Source organism: Galendromus occidentalis, unplaced genomic scaffold (genome assembly GCF_000255335.2).
Source record: "Galendromus occidentalis unplaced genomic scaffold, Mocc_1.1 scf7180000076932, whole genome shotgun sequence".
Classification (NCBI taxonomy): Eukaryota; Metazoa; Arthropoda; class Arachnida; order Mesostigmata; family Phytoseiidae; genus Galendromus; species Galendromus occidentalis.
In genome coordinates this window covers 234,971-252,952 of record NW_003804921.1, presented here as the reverse complement: position 1 = coordinate 252,952, position 17,982 = coordinate 234,971, and the positions used below count along the sequence as shown (strand labels likewise).

At 51.0% G+C, this 17,982-nt stretch overlaps 3 protein-coding genes and 1 long non-coding RNA gene across 5 annotated transcripts in view; 3 read left to right on the top strand and 1 right to left on the bottom strand.

The window, feature by feature from the left end:
• The first annotated feature begins 207 nt into the window (after positions 1 to 207).
• On the top strand, positions 208 to 1,118 carry LOC100904891 (uncharacterized). 2 transcript variants are annotated; one of them, XR_001951152.1, is made up of 3 exons: positions 208 to 239; positions 370 to 522; positions 695 to 1,118. It is a non-coding gene; the product is annotated as an uncharacterized LOC100904891 (long non-coding RNA). The 2 variants fall into 2 exon arrangements; XR_003777083.1 differs by having other exon boundaries at positions 213 to 243.
• A 1,084-nt stretch (positions 1,119 to 2,202) lies between these two features.
• LOC100904310 (uncharacterized) lies at positions 2,203 to 5,368 on the top strand. The gene is made up of 10 exons (XM_018638349.1): positions 2,203 to 2,613; positions 2,725 to 2,818; positions 2,911 to 2,997; positions 3,259 to 3,386; positions 3,486 to 3,579; positions 3,669 to 3,713; positions 4,007 to 4,131; positions 4,227 to 4,320; positions 4,576 to 4,767; positions 4,985 to 5,368. Exons 1-10 carry the CDS (start codon positions 2,369 to 2,371, stop codon positions 5,000 to 5,002), a joined length of 1,122 nt encoding a protein of 373 aa, XP_018493865.1. The 5' UTR covers positions 2,203 to 2,368; the 3' UTR covers positions 5,003 to 5,368.
• A 1,275-nt stretch (positions 5,369 to 6,643) lies between these two features.
• On the top strand, positions 6,644 to 8,208 carry Ddrgk1 (DDRGK domain containing 1). The gene is made up of 6 exons (XM_018638350.1): positions 6,644 to 6,704; positions 6,837 to 6,970; positions 7,054 to 7,485; positions 7,560 to 7,678; positions 7,817 to 7,925; positions 8,042 to 8,208. The coding sequence occupies exons 2-6, from the start codon at positions 6,845 to 6,847 to the stop codon at positions 8,114 to 8,116; spliced, it is 861 nt and encodes a 286-aa protein (XP_018493866.1). The 5' UTR covers positions 6,644 to 6,704; positions 6,837 to 6,844; the 3' UTR covers positions 8,117 to 8,208.
• Positions 8,209 to 9,028: 820 nt separating this feature from the next.
• The window catches only part of LOC100907650 (bromodomain adjacent to zinc finger domain protein 2B), a 9,177-nt gene continuing 223 nt past the window's right edge, over positions 9,029 to 17,982 (bottom strand). Inside the window, exons 2-23 of the mRNA XM_029110630.1 lie at positions 17,489 to 17,665; positions 17,195 to 17,372; positions 16,872 to 17,079; positions 16,481 to 16,700; positions 15,970 to 16,379; positions 15,627 to 15,823; positions 15,353 to 15,513; positions 15,111 to 15,245; positions 14,878 to 15,020; positions 14,554 to 14,767; positions 14,212 to 14,451; positions 13,770 to 14,094; positions 13,454 to 13,659; positions 12,598 to 13,251; positions 12,089 to 12,463; positions 11,612 to 11,979; positions 11,323 to 11,500; positions 11,017 to 11,238; positions 10,726 to 10,910; positions 10,095 to 10,613; positions 9,732 to 9,875; positions 9,029 to 9,601 (exon numbers count right to left, since the gene is read on the bottom strand). Of these exons, the coding sequence (XP_028966463.1) occupies positions 9,448 to 9,601; positions 9,732 to 9,875; positions 10,095 to 10,613; positions 10,726 to 10,910; positions 11,017 to 11,238; positions 11,323 to 11,500; positions 11,612 to 11,979; positions 12,089 to 12,463; positions 12,598 to 13,251; positions 13,454 to 13,659; positions 13,770 to 14,094; positions 14,212 to 14,451; positions 14,554 to 14,767; positions 14,878 to 15,020; positions 15,111 to 15,245; positions 15,353 to 15,513; positions 15,627 to 15,823; positions 15,970 to 16,379; positions 16,481 to 16,700; positions 16,872 to 17,079; positions 17,195 to 17,372; positions 17,489 to 17,665 (5,613 nt within the window). The 3' untranslated portion in view covers positions 9,029 to 9,447. The remainder of the gene's footprint in view (positions 9,602 to 9,731; positions 9,876 to 10,094; positions 10,614 to 10,725; positions 10,911 to 11,016; positions 11,239 to 11,322; positions 11,501 to 11,611; positions 11,980 to 12,088; positions 12,464 to 12,597; positions 13,252 to 13,453; positions 13,660 to 13,769; positions 14,095 to 14,211; positions 14,452 to 14,553; positions 14,768 to 14,877; positions 15,021 to 15,110; positions 15,246 to 15,352; positions 15,514 to 15,626; positions 15,824 to 15,969; positions 16,380 to 16,480; positions 16,701 to 16,871; positions 17,080 to 17,194; positions 17,373 to 17,488; positions 17,666 to 17,982) is intronic.

The following is a 17,982-nucleotide window of genomic DNA, read 5'->3' as shown; positions in this document are numbered from 1 at the left end:
CTGGTTTCAATATTCTGATTCATTTGTATAGTGGATAAAGAGCCCTCCGATACTTTCGGGCCTGGATTCAGTGGGCTCTTCTACCCGTGGAGACTTTGACGTTCCCCGCTCACGGAGAGGGCAATGAGAGCAGAAGGAGAGACGGCGAAAGAGCGAGGTGGAGAGGAGCGTGGGCTCGAACCGGAATAAAAGCGGCTCAAAACTTTGAGATTTACAGTCAACTCCCGACACATCTCAAGGTGAGTTAGAACCACGGAGCCACGAAGTTTTCTCTCGTTTGTTCGAGTAGCTCATCTGCCGGCTCGACTCTCGTATACATGGTCGAGTGTATGGACCGTCGAATCATTATTTCGTTTCACTCGATCACAGCCTCCATCCATCATGAAGACTTTCTTCGCTCTTGCTCTGGTCGCCATCAGTCTGGTCGTCGTCAGTGCTGACAGCACCGACACCGTGATCAAGGGTTTCTCCGAGGCTCTCTCCAAGCTCGACATCCCCGCAGACCGCAAGGAGAAATACCAGGTGAGCAGGAACTTGAGGCCAACAGCTCGGTAGGGAAGAGCCAAACACTGTGTCTCAAGCTCTGTCTGGCTTCTGGGGATTTCGGTGTCCGGCGAGAGCTTGTGCGAGGCGCTCGCTCCGAGGATTTCCGTTAGCTGTCAGAAAAGTGTTGACCGTTTGCTCCGCGATTCAGGCTGGACTCCAGAAGGCTCGTGCCTGCATCGAGCCCCTCGTCAAGGACGCCGATGCGGACAGGATCTCCGACTACGTCAAGAAACTGACCCCCGTCGTCGCTGAGTGCTCGAAGGTTATCAAGACCCTGCCCGAGACGCAAGTCAAGGAACGTCAGGAGGCTTTCGGAGCGTGTCTCAAGGAGAAGGTCCAGGGAGCTGACTCGCAATTCGACGACAAGCAGAAGGAAGTCCTTCCCAAGCTCAAGGTCTGTGTCATCGACGCCTTGAAGGAATAAGTTATTCCGTTGATTGTTGTAAGAAACTCACAATGTGCATACGTACCCGGAACGAACTTCTTTCAAAAATCAATTTGCCGTTGAACGCCATTCGTTGCATCCGATCAAAGAAACGGATCAAATAAAAAAAATGTTCTCAGAAATTCACTGGGAGTCTGTTCTTCTTTCCTATGAGTATCGGGGAGAAGGCCTCACTTGCATGGTTGTCCGAGCTCGGTTGCTCATCGGCTTCGCCTCGAGATCGGGGTAAGAAGTCTCTTCTCGGGACAATAGGGAGTGGAGACACGGAGCCGATGACTTTGGAGGGCAGCTTAAAGGTGGAGCACTCCAGACCCATAGCGCGGCTTTTCGTCGGTTTTAGAAACGCGAGCTCTCGGGAATAGCAGCGGACGCGACGCAGGTACTGCGATCCCTCGAGTGATGAATATCCTCGACAATGCTCTCGCTCGTGCGCCTACCGAGTCCAACGCGTCGCCACTCCCCGAAACCATTAGACCTGCCCCTGCTGGACACCTCTAGTTTTCGTGCCGGCACATATTGGCTCAACGTCTCGATATTCCTGCATGACGCGTCAAGCGGATACGCTTAGAGGGATTTAAGAGATTTTTTGAATGATTTTCGTAGGAATAAGCATGCGCTGTGGATGCTGGGAGCTCTGTGGATATCTTTCAAAACGAGAACGACGTCGGTATCGGCCTGTTTGATCTTGGAGCGTCGGGAAAATGCTGCGCCCACCTACGTACCACGGCTCTACAGCCTGACGTCTCCCTAGCCCACGAAGGACGTCGAGTCGGAACGACGCAAGAGGCCCCCGGATGGACGGTGGCCAGAAATATGTGGAGGGGGAGGACAAGCCTGTTGGAATAATGGGAAAATCAAACGTGGACGACCTGCTGAAAAATCACCTCGGGAACAGTGTCAGTAGAAAATGAGGAGGATTTGGATCAATGAAGACCACAGAGCGATCGAATGTGAGGATCAATGATCACGAAAAATCGATCGTCCAGTGAATCCCTCCGCCGCCCCCCTCCGTCAGACGCTCTACGTACAAGGGTAGGTTCTCCATTAGGTTATCTGGCATCGAGTTCGACAAAGCTTTTCACTTGCTTGCACGTCGGCGTCGCTTCCTTCGGATGTGCATCCTCGAGACGTCTATCGAATCTGGCACGCGTGTCATGTCGCGTTAAGTCTCGGAGGGGCTCGTTTTATTCAATCGAGGACTTCTCACCTCGTGCAACTCTCGCCTCGTGAGAATCGTGTGGGCTATCCCGTAAGTCGTTCAAAGAAAGTGAGTCGGTTTTGCGATCATGACTCAGCTGATCCGGACCAACTGAGCATTCAGACTTTTTCATATTGAATTTTCTGAGCCAAGCTGACAAGTTCGATCAGGATCCGTGAATGGAGGCTCCAGCGGAACAGCGGCTAGCGAAAGTCAGCGAGAACGAACGGAGAAAAATGGAGGGGACTTCGACGGAAAGTCACTACCTACGTCTTTTGAAGATTCTCGCACCTCAATTCCAGATCGTTCAGCGGACCTTGACCGTGAGAATGTGTCGCTTCGACGAGACCACCGAGAAAAGGATCTTAGAGGTCTCAGAGTATTTATATAAATACTTCGACGGAGACCTTGCTGAAACATATCAGTGCGTCTCTGAGTATATTACCCTAATTCTTTCCAGATTCGGATTATTGTTTCCTTGGGTCTTACCATAATCAGTCTCGGGGGACTAATGAAATGTCCAATCTATTTCAAGGGCGGCCTACAAGGATCGAGCGTTCGGAAAGCCGTGGGAGCCAGAGCAAGTTAGCGCTGCAGCTCTCGAAGCCCTGATTTCACACTGCGGAACTGTAATTTCACCTTTCGATCGGTTTCGGGAAGTATGATGTTTTCCAATGCCTCTTTCGACTTCTCGATCCTATGATCGGGCATTCCTCTGCAGATTCAAACAGGAAGCGAACCTGCTCGGGATGGATCGACGTCTAGAGCCGAGAACACCTCTTCGGAGGTTTCCCGTGAACAGCCGCAGGTGGGTATTCCGATTTGATCTCTGTTCGAACGGCTCGTCTAATCAGCAGGCTTGAATAGCTTCGAATGCAGTCCTCGGAATCATCAGCCTCGGTTTCCATTCTCCGACAAGAATTCGTCGATCTGGACCGCGAGGATAGTACTCCTCCGGAGGCGCGGATCTCGCATTCAGATGGCGACTCGGAGCGGGGGGATCTTGGGTGCCTTGCCGCGGAGGATCAGGGAGTCCATAGCGTTCAAGTGTAACGCTTTGATCTTCCAGGTTGTTGAGCGGCGACATCTCGCGGAGATTCCTCAATACGACGAGAGCACGGAGAAGATAAGCGCGGACCTCGCGGAACTTCTCTTCGAGATCTTCCCCTATGAGTCGAATGTCGCCGAACACTATCAGTGCGTCTCTACATTTTCCCTCATACATTCTGAGAAAATAGGTTTCGTGATAGGATGCCCCCCGAATGGTCAAGCTCAAAATTTGTCACTTTCTCCAAGGTCGACGCACAAAGATCGAGCGTTCGGGAAGCCGTGGGAGCCAGTGACATTGAGCGCAGAAGCCCTCGAAACCCTGATATCACACCTCGGAACTGTAATCTCACTCATCGATTTGCTTTGGCAAGAATTTTTCAATGGTTTCCTCCAGATCGCCTCATTGAACATGATTCGATATCCCCACAGGCCCAGAGTGAAAGACTACCGAATGATGTTCATGAACAGGCGCCGGTAAGCATCCCGATTCAAGCTTGAATGAGCTCGGTCCAGACGATTCATCGCTTCAGCAGCTAGATGGCTCTGACTCGAGGCCCTAGGTCCGCTCCGGAAGTAGCTCAAGGCCATCAGTTTCGCTCTTTTCTGGGCGAAGGAAATTCTTTGATTGCTATCTCCGGAAGGGAAATCGCCTCAATAAGGTCATCCCGATGCCTGATTACTTTCTGGGAGCGAAGGGAATCGGGGGATCAAGTTGATGAAAATCGAGGAGTCTATCACGCTTCACGCGCCAGACACTGATCTTTCAGGTCGGTGAGCAGGAGCATCCCGCACAGATCCACCGATTCGATGAGAGCACAGAGAGGAGAATCGCGGAAGTTTCGAGGAATTTGTTCCAGACCTTCGACCACTTCAACCTTGCCAAAGCCTATCAGTTCGTCTGCTCAAGCTCTCAAAATTATTTATATCAGAACTCTAACATGGGACGCTCTACGAAAAATCGAGCTCAAATCTATGATTCTCTTCAAGTGCGTGGTACAGGGAGGGAACATTAAGACAATCGTGGCAGCCGCGGCAACTGACCGCTAAGGAGCTCAACGCTGTGGCTTCGTACGCTGGACAGGTAATGTCAGTCGCTGAGCCGAACGCGATTTTTTTTTGGTTTTCAGACAGCAGACTGATAAAGTCGAATTTCATCGTCTCATAGGTCACTTGCGACCAAGTTCGGAGAGGAACGAGATGGACTGCCGCGTCTCTCTGACTTGAGCCGGTACAGCTTAATGCTTCCATAAAATCGCTCATGGAATCTGTCTGGGCGGAATTCCTTGATCCGAAGCCGGTTCAGACTCTCGATACGAATACAGGGTCTGCGTTGCAGGTCACTCACGGACCAGACGATGCCGTCCTTCACGGTATGGCCAAGAGCGGGGAAGGAGCCCCCTCTCTACGTTCTCTCGAAGAAACCTACGTTAGTCTTTTGGGGCAAGCACCTATCGCCTTCGAGCTCGATCAAGAAGGCATTCTATCGAGACTACAGCGAGATGCAAGCGAGAGGGAAATTTCCACGGGGGTGAGTTTCATGAAGGTATTATTATTACTGTCATTATTATGGAGGTACATTCCGATGCGCGATCCCGACACCATATCTACGTAGTTCCTTCCGCAAGCTCCGCCGCCGCGATCCGGGGTCGCTCGATCTGATAGCGCTCCGTGGCGCACCCTTGGAGAGATACATGGGACCAAGCATATCTGAAGCTCGAAACATTCCTTATCGGAAGCTTTTTCAGCGATCCGGGAGCCTCTGAAAGCCAAAATCGATTCGAGAGGGCTTCATGGATGAACGTGATAGCAAGCTCGGTCCTCTAAACAGCTCATTTTCTGATACTCAGCGGCACTCGTGATGTCCAAGTTTTCGCCGCGAGATGTTGCTTTCAAAATGGTCCTGACTTCATAACTATTGTACAACTTACAAGACTCATCTGGATTGTGGTAGTTGATCAAGATACTGGAAATATTTTTCAATCATATAATGAAAAGAAAGGAGTCGTCGGGGAGAGTCTCGTTCACCATCGACAGGGGAATCTTGAAAATTGTCATCGAGGTTTTTTATAGTCTGTTGTCGAGTCGAGAAGGAGAGCTCTACCTCTAATCAAAATAAATGGAATACGAAATTTATGCCGAGACCTGATTTCCTCCTCCGCGGTAACAGTTCTCGCGAGCCTTAGCTTCGCCATTGGACCTCGACTACCATCGAGAAGATAAGTCGTGCCGTGTAAGAGGTTATTGTGATAAGAGGCTGAAGATCATGCCAATTTCCGGAGTGCGATCTTCTCGGTTTTAGGGAAGGCTCCGAATCTTGGTTCTTCGACTCGATGTCCGTGGTTCGTGGGCTCAGACGCGTAACCTTCCGAAGTTTCGGTCACCATCGGAGCTTACCAGTACATCCTCGCATACTCCCATCCTCCAAAATCGAGTAATGCACCGACCAGGCTGAATCGCCGCCAATGCGAGAAAGAGCGAGCGAAGTATATTAGACGATGACTGCGTCGCTCTGGATCTCTCTCTCGCTTGCCCAAGTACCTACCAAGGACCGGAGCAGAAGAACGAATCGACCCGACAGGAGAGCCCGCGGATAACTTCTCAATCCCTGTACTTTATCACTATACAGTCGGCGAATCGAAACTTTCCACGAATGGCGCGCGACCAGGATCGGACTTCTAAATGCACCCAAGATTTCTTGATTGATGTCTGGGATTTCATTCGGGTGCGAGATTGATTCCAGTCTCCGAGCGACGATTAGCACCGTGACTAGCAGAGCCGTGGAAATCCTCCCGAATTATTAGTACCCGGCTTCCACCGTGCGTTGCTCAGACGATACCTGCTCATACGTCGCCGGATGACACATCGTAAATGGATGTCTCGCGTTCTCAAGTCATGTCCCTCCCGTCGTGAGGGTTGCCTCGATGAGCGGATGAGCCGAGTTTCGAGGGAATCCACGCGGATCGCGATGCGACGGGTTTGGTGAAATATCGCAAGGGTGAAACATCAGGATTCTGCTGTGATGGCATCCTGGGCCTAGCAGCCTGCATAGAGAAAAAAGAAAGTCACTCTCGTGACTGCACAACTCGATTGTTCCACGGTACGAGTGAATATCGTTCGCTTTGGGAGGCACGGAAGCTTCACAAAAAAGTCCGTGATCCACCTTTTCGAATGGTCCCAAGGGGCGGAATCGTTGAATCGCCTGATGCATATCCGATTTATCCTCCGACTCTGGTGATGGATTAACGGTTTCGCGCAATCAATACACACATACATATGTTCATAGGTCCGGGAACCCACAGAGTGAATAAGGAGGGAACCGCCCGATTCGTCTGAAATCATCTGTGCGGATCAGCGTCATCATTATCATAATACGCCAGGTTATCGATTCCCAGGCCCAGGCTTTCGAGGCCGCCTTTGTGTCCTACTCGAATTGAAGCGGAGCTGTGTCAGTATTATCGCCTAAATGTGAGCGGGTTCCTAGTCGAAAAACGCGGATGCGGGCCTAGGCTCTTAGTATCAGCGTGTCATATGGAAGGAAACCTCCCGAGAAGAATTTCCTCATGGGAAGAATGTCTGATGATATAGCTCAATTTGCAGCGTACGCCATGGACAACGTCGTTCTGCTGACGGCGATTTTCGCCACCATCGCTGTGCTCGTCTTCCTGTTCTTGTATTTGAAGAATGCCTCTCGCGGCAATCCTGAGGGCAGGACCCGGGCTCGAGCCGCAGCGGTAAGCTCAATTCAGATGAAACTCAATCCATAACCTTCATCATGGGGAGATGGCTTCGACACCTATATTTCTAATCTCCGCAGGTCGATAGGGAGGATACCGGTGGGGTCAGACGCGTTGTGAGAAATCGCGGAGCGAGGAATCGTATGCGTGGTGGTGGAGCTGACGACGACGAGGAGGTCGGAGCGAGGGAACAGCAGGTCAGAGAGCTCTTAGAAGAGAACGACATAGAAATGCCGTCGGGCAAGATCGGGACCAAAAAACTGCGGAAGCTCGAGGAGAAGGCTGAAAAACGACGACTCAGGGAGCTGGAACTCCAAGAGCGCGAGGAGCGGAAGCAGAAGCAGGCCGATGAGGACGAACGACGGAAGAAAGAGGATCAAAAACGAGACGAGGAGGAGAAGAGACAAGAGGAACTCGAACGGAAAGCTAAGGAGGACGCGGAACGCCGTGAACACGAGGAATACCTCAGGATGAAGGCTGCTTTCGATATCGAAGAAGAAGGATTTGATCAGGTGAGGATCTCTGTTCTGGAATCAAGGGATCGGGATCGATTGCCGACTTTTCGGGATCATGAATATTTTTACAGGAAGAAGATTCGCCGGGACGATTGACTGAATTCATAAAATACATTGATGAGCAGAAAGTGGTTCAGCTGGAAGACCTTGCAGCTCGTTTCAAGTTGAAAACACAAGACTGCATCGACAGGTGAGCTCCGCTCTCGACTTTGTGCTACGAGATCGCTCAGGAAGTTCGGCTGGAGAAATTCTAATTGGGTTCGACTTCGCAACCGAACTGATTCTGCGAAATGGCCGATCGATCATTGATATTCGCTCCATCTTTCAGATTGCATCGCATGATAGAAGAGGAATCGATCTGTGGCGTCATCGACGACCGAGGTAAATTCATTTCAATCACCAAGGCGGAGCTGGAAGAGGTCGCCAAATTCATCAAGGTACGGTCGTTGTCTTTCTTCATCTCGAGAACTATCCTCAGCCTCCGCTTGAGCTCACACAAATTCTTGTTCTCTCACTTCGTCTTGCATAAATCTCATAAACGCCGATATTCCAGCTCCGAGGTCGGGTTTCTATTCAAGAACTGGTCGAGAATAGTAATCGGCTCATCAATCTCTCTGTGAGCGTTTAGATACCTCCCGATCGGAAACGGTGATATGTGTCGCGCGGGATCATTGATGTGATATATAAATATATAAATAAATAAATATACTTTTTCATCTACACGGGAGGTGCGATTCAAGGACCTCTGCAAACACTATCCGGAGAGAGACATTTCGAGACATTAAAACTTATTTTTATTTACAACTTTTACAAATATCATTCAATTCCCGATAATAAGGTATTTGTTGTTTATAATGAAGCTCACTGATTCGGTGATGGAAATGTCTTACTATACAGTGGCGTGTATATACGAAGAACAGTTGATCCTCTTGAAGCCCATGACGGGCTCGTGATCGCGAGAGTGGCCGTAAATACCTCTCATGGCATTTATCTCACACATTATTTTGATACATCTTCCTTATCCTCTCGTCGCAATAATTTAAGGGAAAGAACAATAATTCACATTTAGATTGCGTTTAATACACGCAGGCAGCTCCGCTTCAACACCGACCCACACGTCGGAGAAGTACGCGTCGGTTTCCATTCGTTCCAAAAAGCTGTGAGTTCCAAAGAGAATTTCCAGGAATCTTCCTTGTTTGGGATCCAGGCTGCTCGGAAAAGCGACTTGTGAGCTCAGTGATGACTGTCCCATTCCGAAAACACCATAATTCGAGATCATTTCCACACTTCCCTCGAGGAACTCCGCCTTTTTCCATCCTCATGTTCCTCAGAATCACCACGCAACGATCTTTGATCTCAATAATCTAATGTCACTCTGGATTCCGATTGGAGAATAACATAAAGACGAATCAACACTTGTTCTTGGAGGTGTGCTCGGCAATCAACTCTATCAACCACGCAACAGAATCTATACCCTGACTATCACACGCATATTTGTCGGAGACCCCCATTGGTGAGCTGAAAGCCGCCAGGCAGCTTTGTGAATGTGATCTCAGGCAGTGTTGTCAGTTCAAGCCACTTCTCTGCCTCGCACCAGAATTCAGATCTCACGGGAATGAGGACATCTTGAACCCTATCCCATCCACCGTATTCATCTCCATCGAGGAATTTTCAAGAGCCCACGACTGCTGGGGAAGCTCCTTCTGGCGAATTCGAATATAAATATATATATTATGAACCATCTTCTCCCTATCACGTCCTTGAACTTCGCGTGGAGCTTTTCTTCGATGCGAAGCGACAATAAGCGTCACCCGACCGACCCGGAGCAGGTTTCAGTCCGAGTCCGAGATGGCGTCGAGACTTTCTTTCGTCTGGCTGGCGGGATTTTATACGTAATACGTATGCGTAATAAGTACTCGCCGCTCACAACTAATCGAGGTAATTTCGCCGGGCAAAGGTCTAGCTACTGTCCAGGATTTCCGTGTATCGTTTTTCGAAAAACAATCGGAGTCTCCGTCCTGCCTTGCCAACGGGTGAATTGGTCTCGTTGAAAACTTCACAATTTGAAAACATCAGACGGGCGTCATCCGCGAAGTCCTCGCAATTATTGTAGCTGTAAACGAACAGGGGATCTTAGGGGGGTCTGCTCGACAGGGGAACCACGGGGAAATTCGCACGAGCAGCGAGAAAGAAGTTATGCGCAGACGCTTATTCCAAGAGAGGATTCTCGGCGCGGTACTCACACCCCGGATTCGATTTTGTTCCGGATCGTCTGGAGATCCATGGGCCTCTTGATGATTTTCCTGTAGGTCGGGCATTCCTTCGGATTGACAGGATATAAAAAGGGCCACGCAGCATCGTGATCGCATAGTTCGTCTAGAAGTAACCTGGAATCGGATGTCTCGCATGAATCTCGGTCCTCGGAGGAGCGACAGGGACAACGTCGAAGCCCTATTAGGGTACCGTGAATACGGAACACATCTGAGCTTCCTCCACCAAATCATAAACGAGTGTCTTCCCGCCTTCAAGCGCACCTCCAAGGTCCCCGCTAGGCGAGACTCAACTGGAGCATATATCCCCTCGTTGGGAAATCGAACTGTACTCACTTGCATTCCCCGAGAACCCTCTCCGAAGCCTGTTGTTGTTTCTTGAGAGACGCAGCGCTGGCGCGTCCCTTCCTAGCACGTTTTTCTTTCGGAGCCCCGTCGGCCACATCCTTCTCCTTCTCTCTCTCCTTCTCTTTCTCCTTCTCTTTCTCCTTCTCTTTCTCCCTCTCTTTCTCCTTCTCTTTCTCCTTCTCTTTCTCCTTCTCTCTCTCCTTTTCTTTCTCCCTCTCTTTCTCCTTTTCTTTCTCCTTCTCTTTCATCCTCTCTCTATCCTTCTCCTTACTGTCCCTGGACTCCTTGGGCTCCTTGGTTTCTTTAACCTCTTTGCCTTCCTTAGTCTCTTTAGCGTCTTTCTTGTCCTTGGATTCTTTCACGTCTTTGACTTCCTTGGCATCCTTGGATTCGACTCCTTTTTCGTTCTTATCCTGGCCGTTGACAGCCGCGATCGCTACGGCGGCTTCAGCAGAAGCGCTTTTGCTCTTCGCTTTGGCCGAACTGCGATTTCTGCTGCTCGAAGACCTGTTGAGGATGGCAGAGAATATCCGGATTAGCGCGAGGGACGGACGCATGATCCGCCGAAGGAGACCTGGGGCGAGTGACCAATGAGGTCTGCTATAGTAATGGGGCTGACCTCTTTTTCGATGGCGCGGGAGTCTCGATTTCCGGCATCTCTACCGTGGGTACAGTACATGCAACACAAGTCCATTTCCTTGGCGGGACTTTCGCGAGATTCACGCATACTGGATGGAACAATTTCGGACACACATCGCACTGAGCCATTTTCGTGTTGCCTGGCTTACCACAGATGACGCATACCTGGGAAAAGATTCATTTGATAAACCCGGTGCATCATCTCATTCTGTCCATGCGCAAGACGGAGCTTCCCAGAGATCGAGAGCTGGTCCGCGGAGATCTCCATTACCTTGTTGAGATTCACCGAGTTTATGCACTCGAAACAGAACCAGTCGCCTTGCGGAACAACCATTTCCGGTTTGAAACAATACGTGTGGTAACCCTTATCACACGCATCACACAACAAAAGAGATTCCTCGTTTTCACCACTCCCGCAGAACTGGCAGTTCGCTTTCATGATGCTCTTTTCCCAAGCGATGCACGACTCGAGTTGCATCAGGCAGAGATGAACCTGGAATATGATATCGAGTCCGCATGATGAGGAGATCGGAAGTACCGAGCTGCATGAGGAGATACCAATACAATCAATGCTGACCTGAGCAGCACCGGTGCATTTGGCGACGCCATCGCGCCATCTTCGAAGTTCTCTCGAGATGTTATCCTCTTCGTCTTTCTTCTCTTCTCGGTGATTGAAACCTCCCCTCGTTGAACTAGCCGTTGTCGGACCGTGGGGTATCGGAACCTGACCCCGACCCAGAGGTGGTCGCAGATATCTACAAGAGACGGCGACACGTTACGGACGATTCTCGGTTCCCTCGGAGCGCTGGGGAACTCACTGACTCACAGTAAGGTTCCTGTCAAATTGTTGGGACGGGGGAAAATACCTTCGCTCTATTGCCGATTCCAGATTCAGGAGTCTTTCTCTGGCGATCTCGATGGGATTGTGGACACCGGGTGGAGGTGTGGGAGGTTTGAGATCTTCATCGGATTCTTCGTCCTCTTCTTTCTCCTCTTCCTCTTCTTCATTCGGTTTCGTTTGAATTTTCGCCAACGCTGCGAGTCGCCGACGTTCCGCTCGGCTCTTCTTCTTGTTATTCCGCTGTCGTTTAGCCTTTTGTCTTCCATAGAGTTTCTCTTCCTTAGCCCTGACGAACTTCTCGTGAAGAAGGAATGCTGTGCTAGCCATCCAAGCGGGATCATCGACGCTCTGAGGAATCGTTACGTCATCCTCGTCGTTCCTTACGCCACGAACCTGGAGTATGAGCTCGAATTGGACAGAGTTCGAGACGACCCTCGACCGATTGGAGAGCGAGAAAGAGAGCACCATAGAAGAGTGGACCGGAAGATCCCACGATACGCACCTGCATGCTGGCTTGCAGCACCCTCTCCTGCAACGAGTTCAGTTCGTTCAGTAGTTCAATCTCTACTTTGAGGGCAGCCTTGGGGTTCCACTGATCTTCGTAATCGGGAGAGGGAGCGGGCAAGTCCAGACCGGATAGCGCGTCGTTCGGATCGCCCTTCAGTCCGAACGGAACTTCGTCGGGATTGTACATGAGCACCTTGGACAGGGATTCCGAGAGATATTTCTCTCGATACCCGTCCGAGTTGAGCACCTTATACAGATCGTCTAGTTCACCGCGCTTCGTGATCTTCCACCAGCCCTTGCGAAGGACCTGCGGAATCGTTTGCAGTCTTTTCTCTTCGGTAGACTCGTCCATGGATTCATCTTCTTCCTCCTGGAATGCAGAAACGCGGTCAGAATCGGACGTCGGAATATCGACCTAGCCCTCCTTGGGGAGCGCTATCGAACGAGGGATTTACCACAGAGAAGTTCGAAACCCTCGATGCCACAGAAACGAGCTCTACTCACATCGTCTCGATCTTCTTCCATCGGTTCCTCTACAACTCCCGACCCGTCGCAACCTTCACGTGGCAAAATATTGAACCATCGACGGTGATTTCCATTATTCGCCTGCTCCAGCTGCTCAGCTTTTTTCTGTGCGATATTCTTCAAAGCCTGCTCCGCGCTGACCGCTGTTTGCACGACGCCTTCTGGGAGACCAGAACTCGCGGAAGCGTTATTGGCCGACGTGGGGACTGCATTCCCGGGCATTCCGGTTGACGAAGCGGTTTCGGAACCGCATTTCCCTGTCGCGGTGGAGTACGCACCCGCGGCCGCCGTAGAAGACGTTGATGGTGCCGAGGACAAGCCAGTCGCATCGGTGGCGGGAGGATGCGCCCCCGCTCCAAAATTAGCGGTAGCGTCCCCCATCGCGGAGCCGGCAAGCTGGCTCACCGGCGTCATGGCTGACGCACCAATGGTCGGATTCGACGTCGCTGTGGCCGTGGTAGCCCCGTCTGGAGGACTCGAGGCTGCTGCGGTGGCGGCATTCGGGATGGGAGGATTTGAGACGCCGTTCGAAGCCAACGCCCCCGCAGAACCTCCAGGGAGGGCCCCTTTTTGCAGCGTTACCAATTGTTGAAGCTGACCCAGGATGGTTGCCATGTTCGCCATGTTCCCGCCCTGCGAGGAGAAAAATTCTTCAGCGACTGACTTCGGAACGATGCAGCGCGACTTCAGAGGAGATCGGAGCCGACTGGATCCGACAGGCTGGCCGTTCCGGCTCTCAAGTTCTAGGTTCCAGCTCAGGTCGGATCTTAGGCTCCGAGAGTGCGAGATGCATCATTTTTGATTCTCGGAAGAGCTCTGCGTTGGGAAAACGAACCTGCATCAACATGGTCGTAGCTAGCATGGACGTGAAGAAGGGATTGGACAGCAGTAGTTGGGCCATTTCGTCTTGGATCCCCATACTTCGGAGAACGGCTTGCATTTGAGCTGCAGGGTCGGTCGAGTTGGCCGTGGCTCCAGGTTCCGTTTTGAGCGGTTCCTGCTTGGGCTCCGTAGGGGCTTCCATTTCGGAGGCTTTCGGATCTGTGGATTTTATTGAATACGGTCACAAGTTTTCTCGGGAATGCAACAACCGTGCCAGTCCCACCGCGGATCGGGCCGAGTTCTCCCGTTCCGGGGAACTTCCAACCCACCTTCTTGCTGCTCCGTCTTAGGCTTCGAGTCATCCTTGACGTCGATCTTCTTCGTGTCCTCGACCGGGTCCTTGATATCGGGAGATTCACCGTTCTTCTCAACGGGGGTTTCGGCTTTATCTTCAACAGGTTTCTCCGCGGGCTCGGTCTTGGCCTCGGTTTTGATCTCGGGCATTTCGTTCAGGAGGTCAGACTTCACTTCGTTCTCTTTGTCGTGATCGGTGGCGTCGTCTTCAGTTTTTGTCGTGTTCACCGTTTCGTCTGTTGTTTCTTTCTTCGGTTCCACAGGCTTCTTCGACTCTTGAGATCCTTCGTCATCTTCTTCCTACAATCACAGAGATGGTCAATCTATATCATTCAACTACACGAGCGTTCCCACCCCGCTGACCGCTGTATAGTCCCTCGGATACCTTCATAACGGAGAACTCTGGCTCAAACTCACCATATCACTTAGTGGACCGGAGTCGTCGTTGATTTCTTGTTCGGTACCGTCGGTCGCACTCAACATGTCGGCGTCAAAATCTCCGATTCCATCTTGCTCGGCAGATTCCAATGATTCGACATAGATCCCACCGTTTTGAGCAAGAATCCAGAACCGTCTCCGGTATCTGTCTTGGCCCAGCATTGTCGACCGTATCGCCGCGGCTGTTTCCAGAATCTTCTTCGACAACTCGCATTGCGTCTGAGGGAGATCGTGATTTGAGAAGGGGCCGAAAGATCGGGGAAGGTTTTCGCCCAGGATTGCCCAGAAAAGGAATTGAAACATTATGAGAGCGGTAGATACCTGTTCCATCTTAGCTACTTTGTTATCTAGTTGATCATCGCTCATGGCCGAATTTGGTTCATCATTGCAAGGATGCGGTGCGTCCACAACAGGAGGGCCTGGAGGTTGCGCCGGTGCTACTGCTGACGTCGCTGACTGTGCATCACCGCTCTCGGCCGCGGCTTTCTCTTCCTTGCTTGCGGCTTCTCTCTCCTCCGCACGACGGGCGCGAACTCTGCGGTAGAAATGATAAATCTTCCTGTCTTGTTCACCGCGGCAGGTTCGACGATGAACCGAAAGAGGAGTCTTCGTTCTCGATCAAGATCGAATCAGGGCGGGTCTTACCTCTGGACAGCACGTAATTTGTTGAGCTCTCCTTCGACTATTCCTCGGTCTCTTCTAAGTATTGACAGATGTTCCGTGCAATTGTCAATGTGACGGACGACTGACCGATTCGACAACAATTCGTTGCACAGGAATGCCACAATCTTAGAGAAAGCATCACTATTAGATCAGACACCGTCCGCGATCGTTCCGACAGCTCCCAAATGCATGAAAACGACGCCAAGGGCGCTTACCTCTGACTTTTGGGTCGGATTCAGAGCCAAGAACGGTTTTTCACAAACCCATTGGTAAATGGCACCGTCTTTGTCAAGCGCTAAGAAGTACAACCTCAGTGCTTCGGTGAGAGTGAAACGATTTATGGTGATGTCCTGCAGGAAAAATTTAGCGTTTTGAATCGATCTGAGTGAGAAGCGCGGATAGCTTCGGAAGTTTTATTGAGATGCTTCGAGCCTGTATATCATTCAGCCGTGCTCACCCTGAGATGTTGTCCCGTCACTGTCGATGCGTCCCGAGAGTTTTGTAAGCCGGGGTCAACGATACAGATCGCCAAAAGTTGACCAACAAGAGAGCACAGTTCGTCCTCGAAACCTTCGTTCACGAGGGCTTTCTCTAATTCAGCTCGAGAGGGAATCGTTCCTACGAAACGGATGGCATTGAGTCGAATCGTTACGCGTGCTTGGGAATATCCTTGATTATTCCTTAGGATCTATTGACACGACCCGATTCGAATGCATCTAGCATTGTCTTACCTTTGTAACCGACGCACTTCTGGAACGTGGTGAGAAATTCATCGACGAGGAGAAGATTTGCGTACGCGCTTGCTGGAACGCGGAGCTTGCCTAATCTTGGCAAGCTCAGCGCGCGCGACTTTGGATCAGCTGCTAGCTCGAGGTCCTCGACTGCGGCTTTCTGTTCAGGCGGCGGTTCGACCTCCCGGACCTGATCCCTACAACGGCCGGAAAGCGAGGATCAGACTCAGATCGACTATTCTTTCCCGGGCAGGGGAATATTTCAATCGGATCCATCAATCGGATTGGGTGGCGGGAGGTCCAAGACGCGCGAGACTTCCACAGCTCTCCGGAAGTGGCTTACCTTGATTTCTGGTAAAGCACGAGAGCTTGTATAAGTCCAAGATGTTGACGTCTTCGTTCTCTTTCTGTATCCAACATGGCGATCATCTCACGTCTTTTCGCCATTTCTTGCTCTCGTAAAAGAGCTTGTTGCTGCCTCCGAAGTTCTCTCTCTTGAACCTTTGCAAGTATTTCGGCCTGTCTCCGACTTTCGGCCTCGGCCTGCTTTCGCTTTTTCTCTTCTTCAAGCGCTTTCAGCCGACGCTCTTTTTCCAGTCGTTGTTCTTCTTTTTTCTTCTCTTTCTCGAGTTCACGTTGTTTCTGTCGTTCTTTCTCACGTTCACGTTCTCGCTCCTTTTGGAAGGCGCGGTCCATGGCGACTCTCTTCCGTGATACGGAGTCCCCCCTGAGGTTGTCTATGCGCTGATTGACCTGCGATTGAAAACTTGGCGTGAGGAACCATCGACCGTTGCCGTCGAGCCCGCTCGCTGCATCTCGGAGCGACGGAAATATCATTCGAAATAATTTCTCACCTCCCCTTCGCTCAGACGGCATCCACCATCCTTCGGATATCCGCCCTCGAAAAAATCGCCTATGTTGAACTTGTTGTTGAAAGTGAAGTTTTCGCGAGCCAGAACAGCGGCGAATCCTTTGCGTTGTAGGTATCGGTTGATGTCGGGATAACTTTTCAGTCTTTTGCCGCAAGGTCCGTAGTACGTAACCTCTCCTCGAACGCCTAGTTTCGAAATGCTCCTGGAATCCGAAGCGCTAATACTTAAGCTGGTACTAGCTCGGTATCGAGTGTTGAGCCCCGTGTTAGTCCGACACGTTTTCCTACGGGTAGTTCATGCGCTAGAAGCGTTTTTTACGTGTTCCAAGTCTGTGTTGCCCCCTCTCCCGGCCTCGCACTCGATCAAAACTCACTTGATTAGAGTTTCCCTTCTGAAACCCAATAATAGTGGCTTTCTGAGCAATTCCTCTGTGTTGGGCGTGCCCCGATTAGACGCGTCGTCAGCTTCGTGGTCGGAGTGTGAATCTTGGGATTTCCTTCCTTGGGAATGGGAGGATCCAGCCTCTTCATCTTCGGAAAAACCTCCGAGACTCGACGTTTCGCTCAGGGCTGCCAAACCGACTGGAAGCGAAATCCGCATTTAGAATCAATAGACCGACAACCGGCCCTCGAGCTCAGATCGTATGACGACACAAATTCATGTGGCGATGCGCAAGCAAAGTGAAATGCGACTGACCAGCAGACTGCTCCCTCTGTTTGAGCTGAGGCATCGGTGGAAGAGTGGGAATGCCCGAGTCCACGAGAGCTCGCCCGAAAAGACCCGAGATCATTTGCAATTGGCGAATCTGTTCCTGGTGAATTTCGAATGCGGTCGTGCCGACACCGAGAGCCTCTAAACTGGCTTTGGATATTTGCTGCGGAAAAAAACGAAGATCAAGTTTTTTCTCTAACTCACCAGGTAGATCGACACAATGGTAAGACGCTGTCGCGGAATCCTCACTCGACTCGAGTGGAAGTCGCCACTACGAACCTGATGGTGCGGCCTTAAAGATGGCGGAGCTGAATTCCGCACTAACTTCGGCGGTGTAGGCAGCTCGACATCTTCATCAGGGGAGCGATCTCTCCGCTTCACGCAGAGATCCAGGGGAGCGCCCAAATCTATTGCCTCCACGTTCGGTGGAGGCGGAGCGAGGAATAGGTCTCCTTCCTGAAAATGAAAATCCATGATGGTCAGAATATTGAGGTGAAATGTTTTCAGGACACCGAAAACGAAATAGGCTCCCGCTGTCTAGGTGAGAAACACCTCAGGCGGACGGAAGAGCGAGCTGTCGACAGACACAATTGATCCGCCAAAAGCGATTTTCGAATCTTCCTGCTTATCGCCGCTCGATCTTCGCAGGATCACATATAATTCCGTACAGCACATGATCCGGATTCGGCAGCATCCAGATTCGGTGAGAACCTCAACCCAAAATATTCGCGTATAGGACGACCCTTCTTTTCCCACCTCCCGCCCCCCCCCCC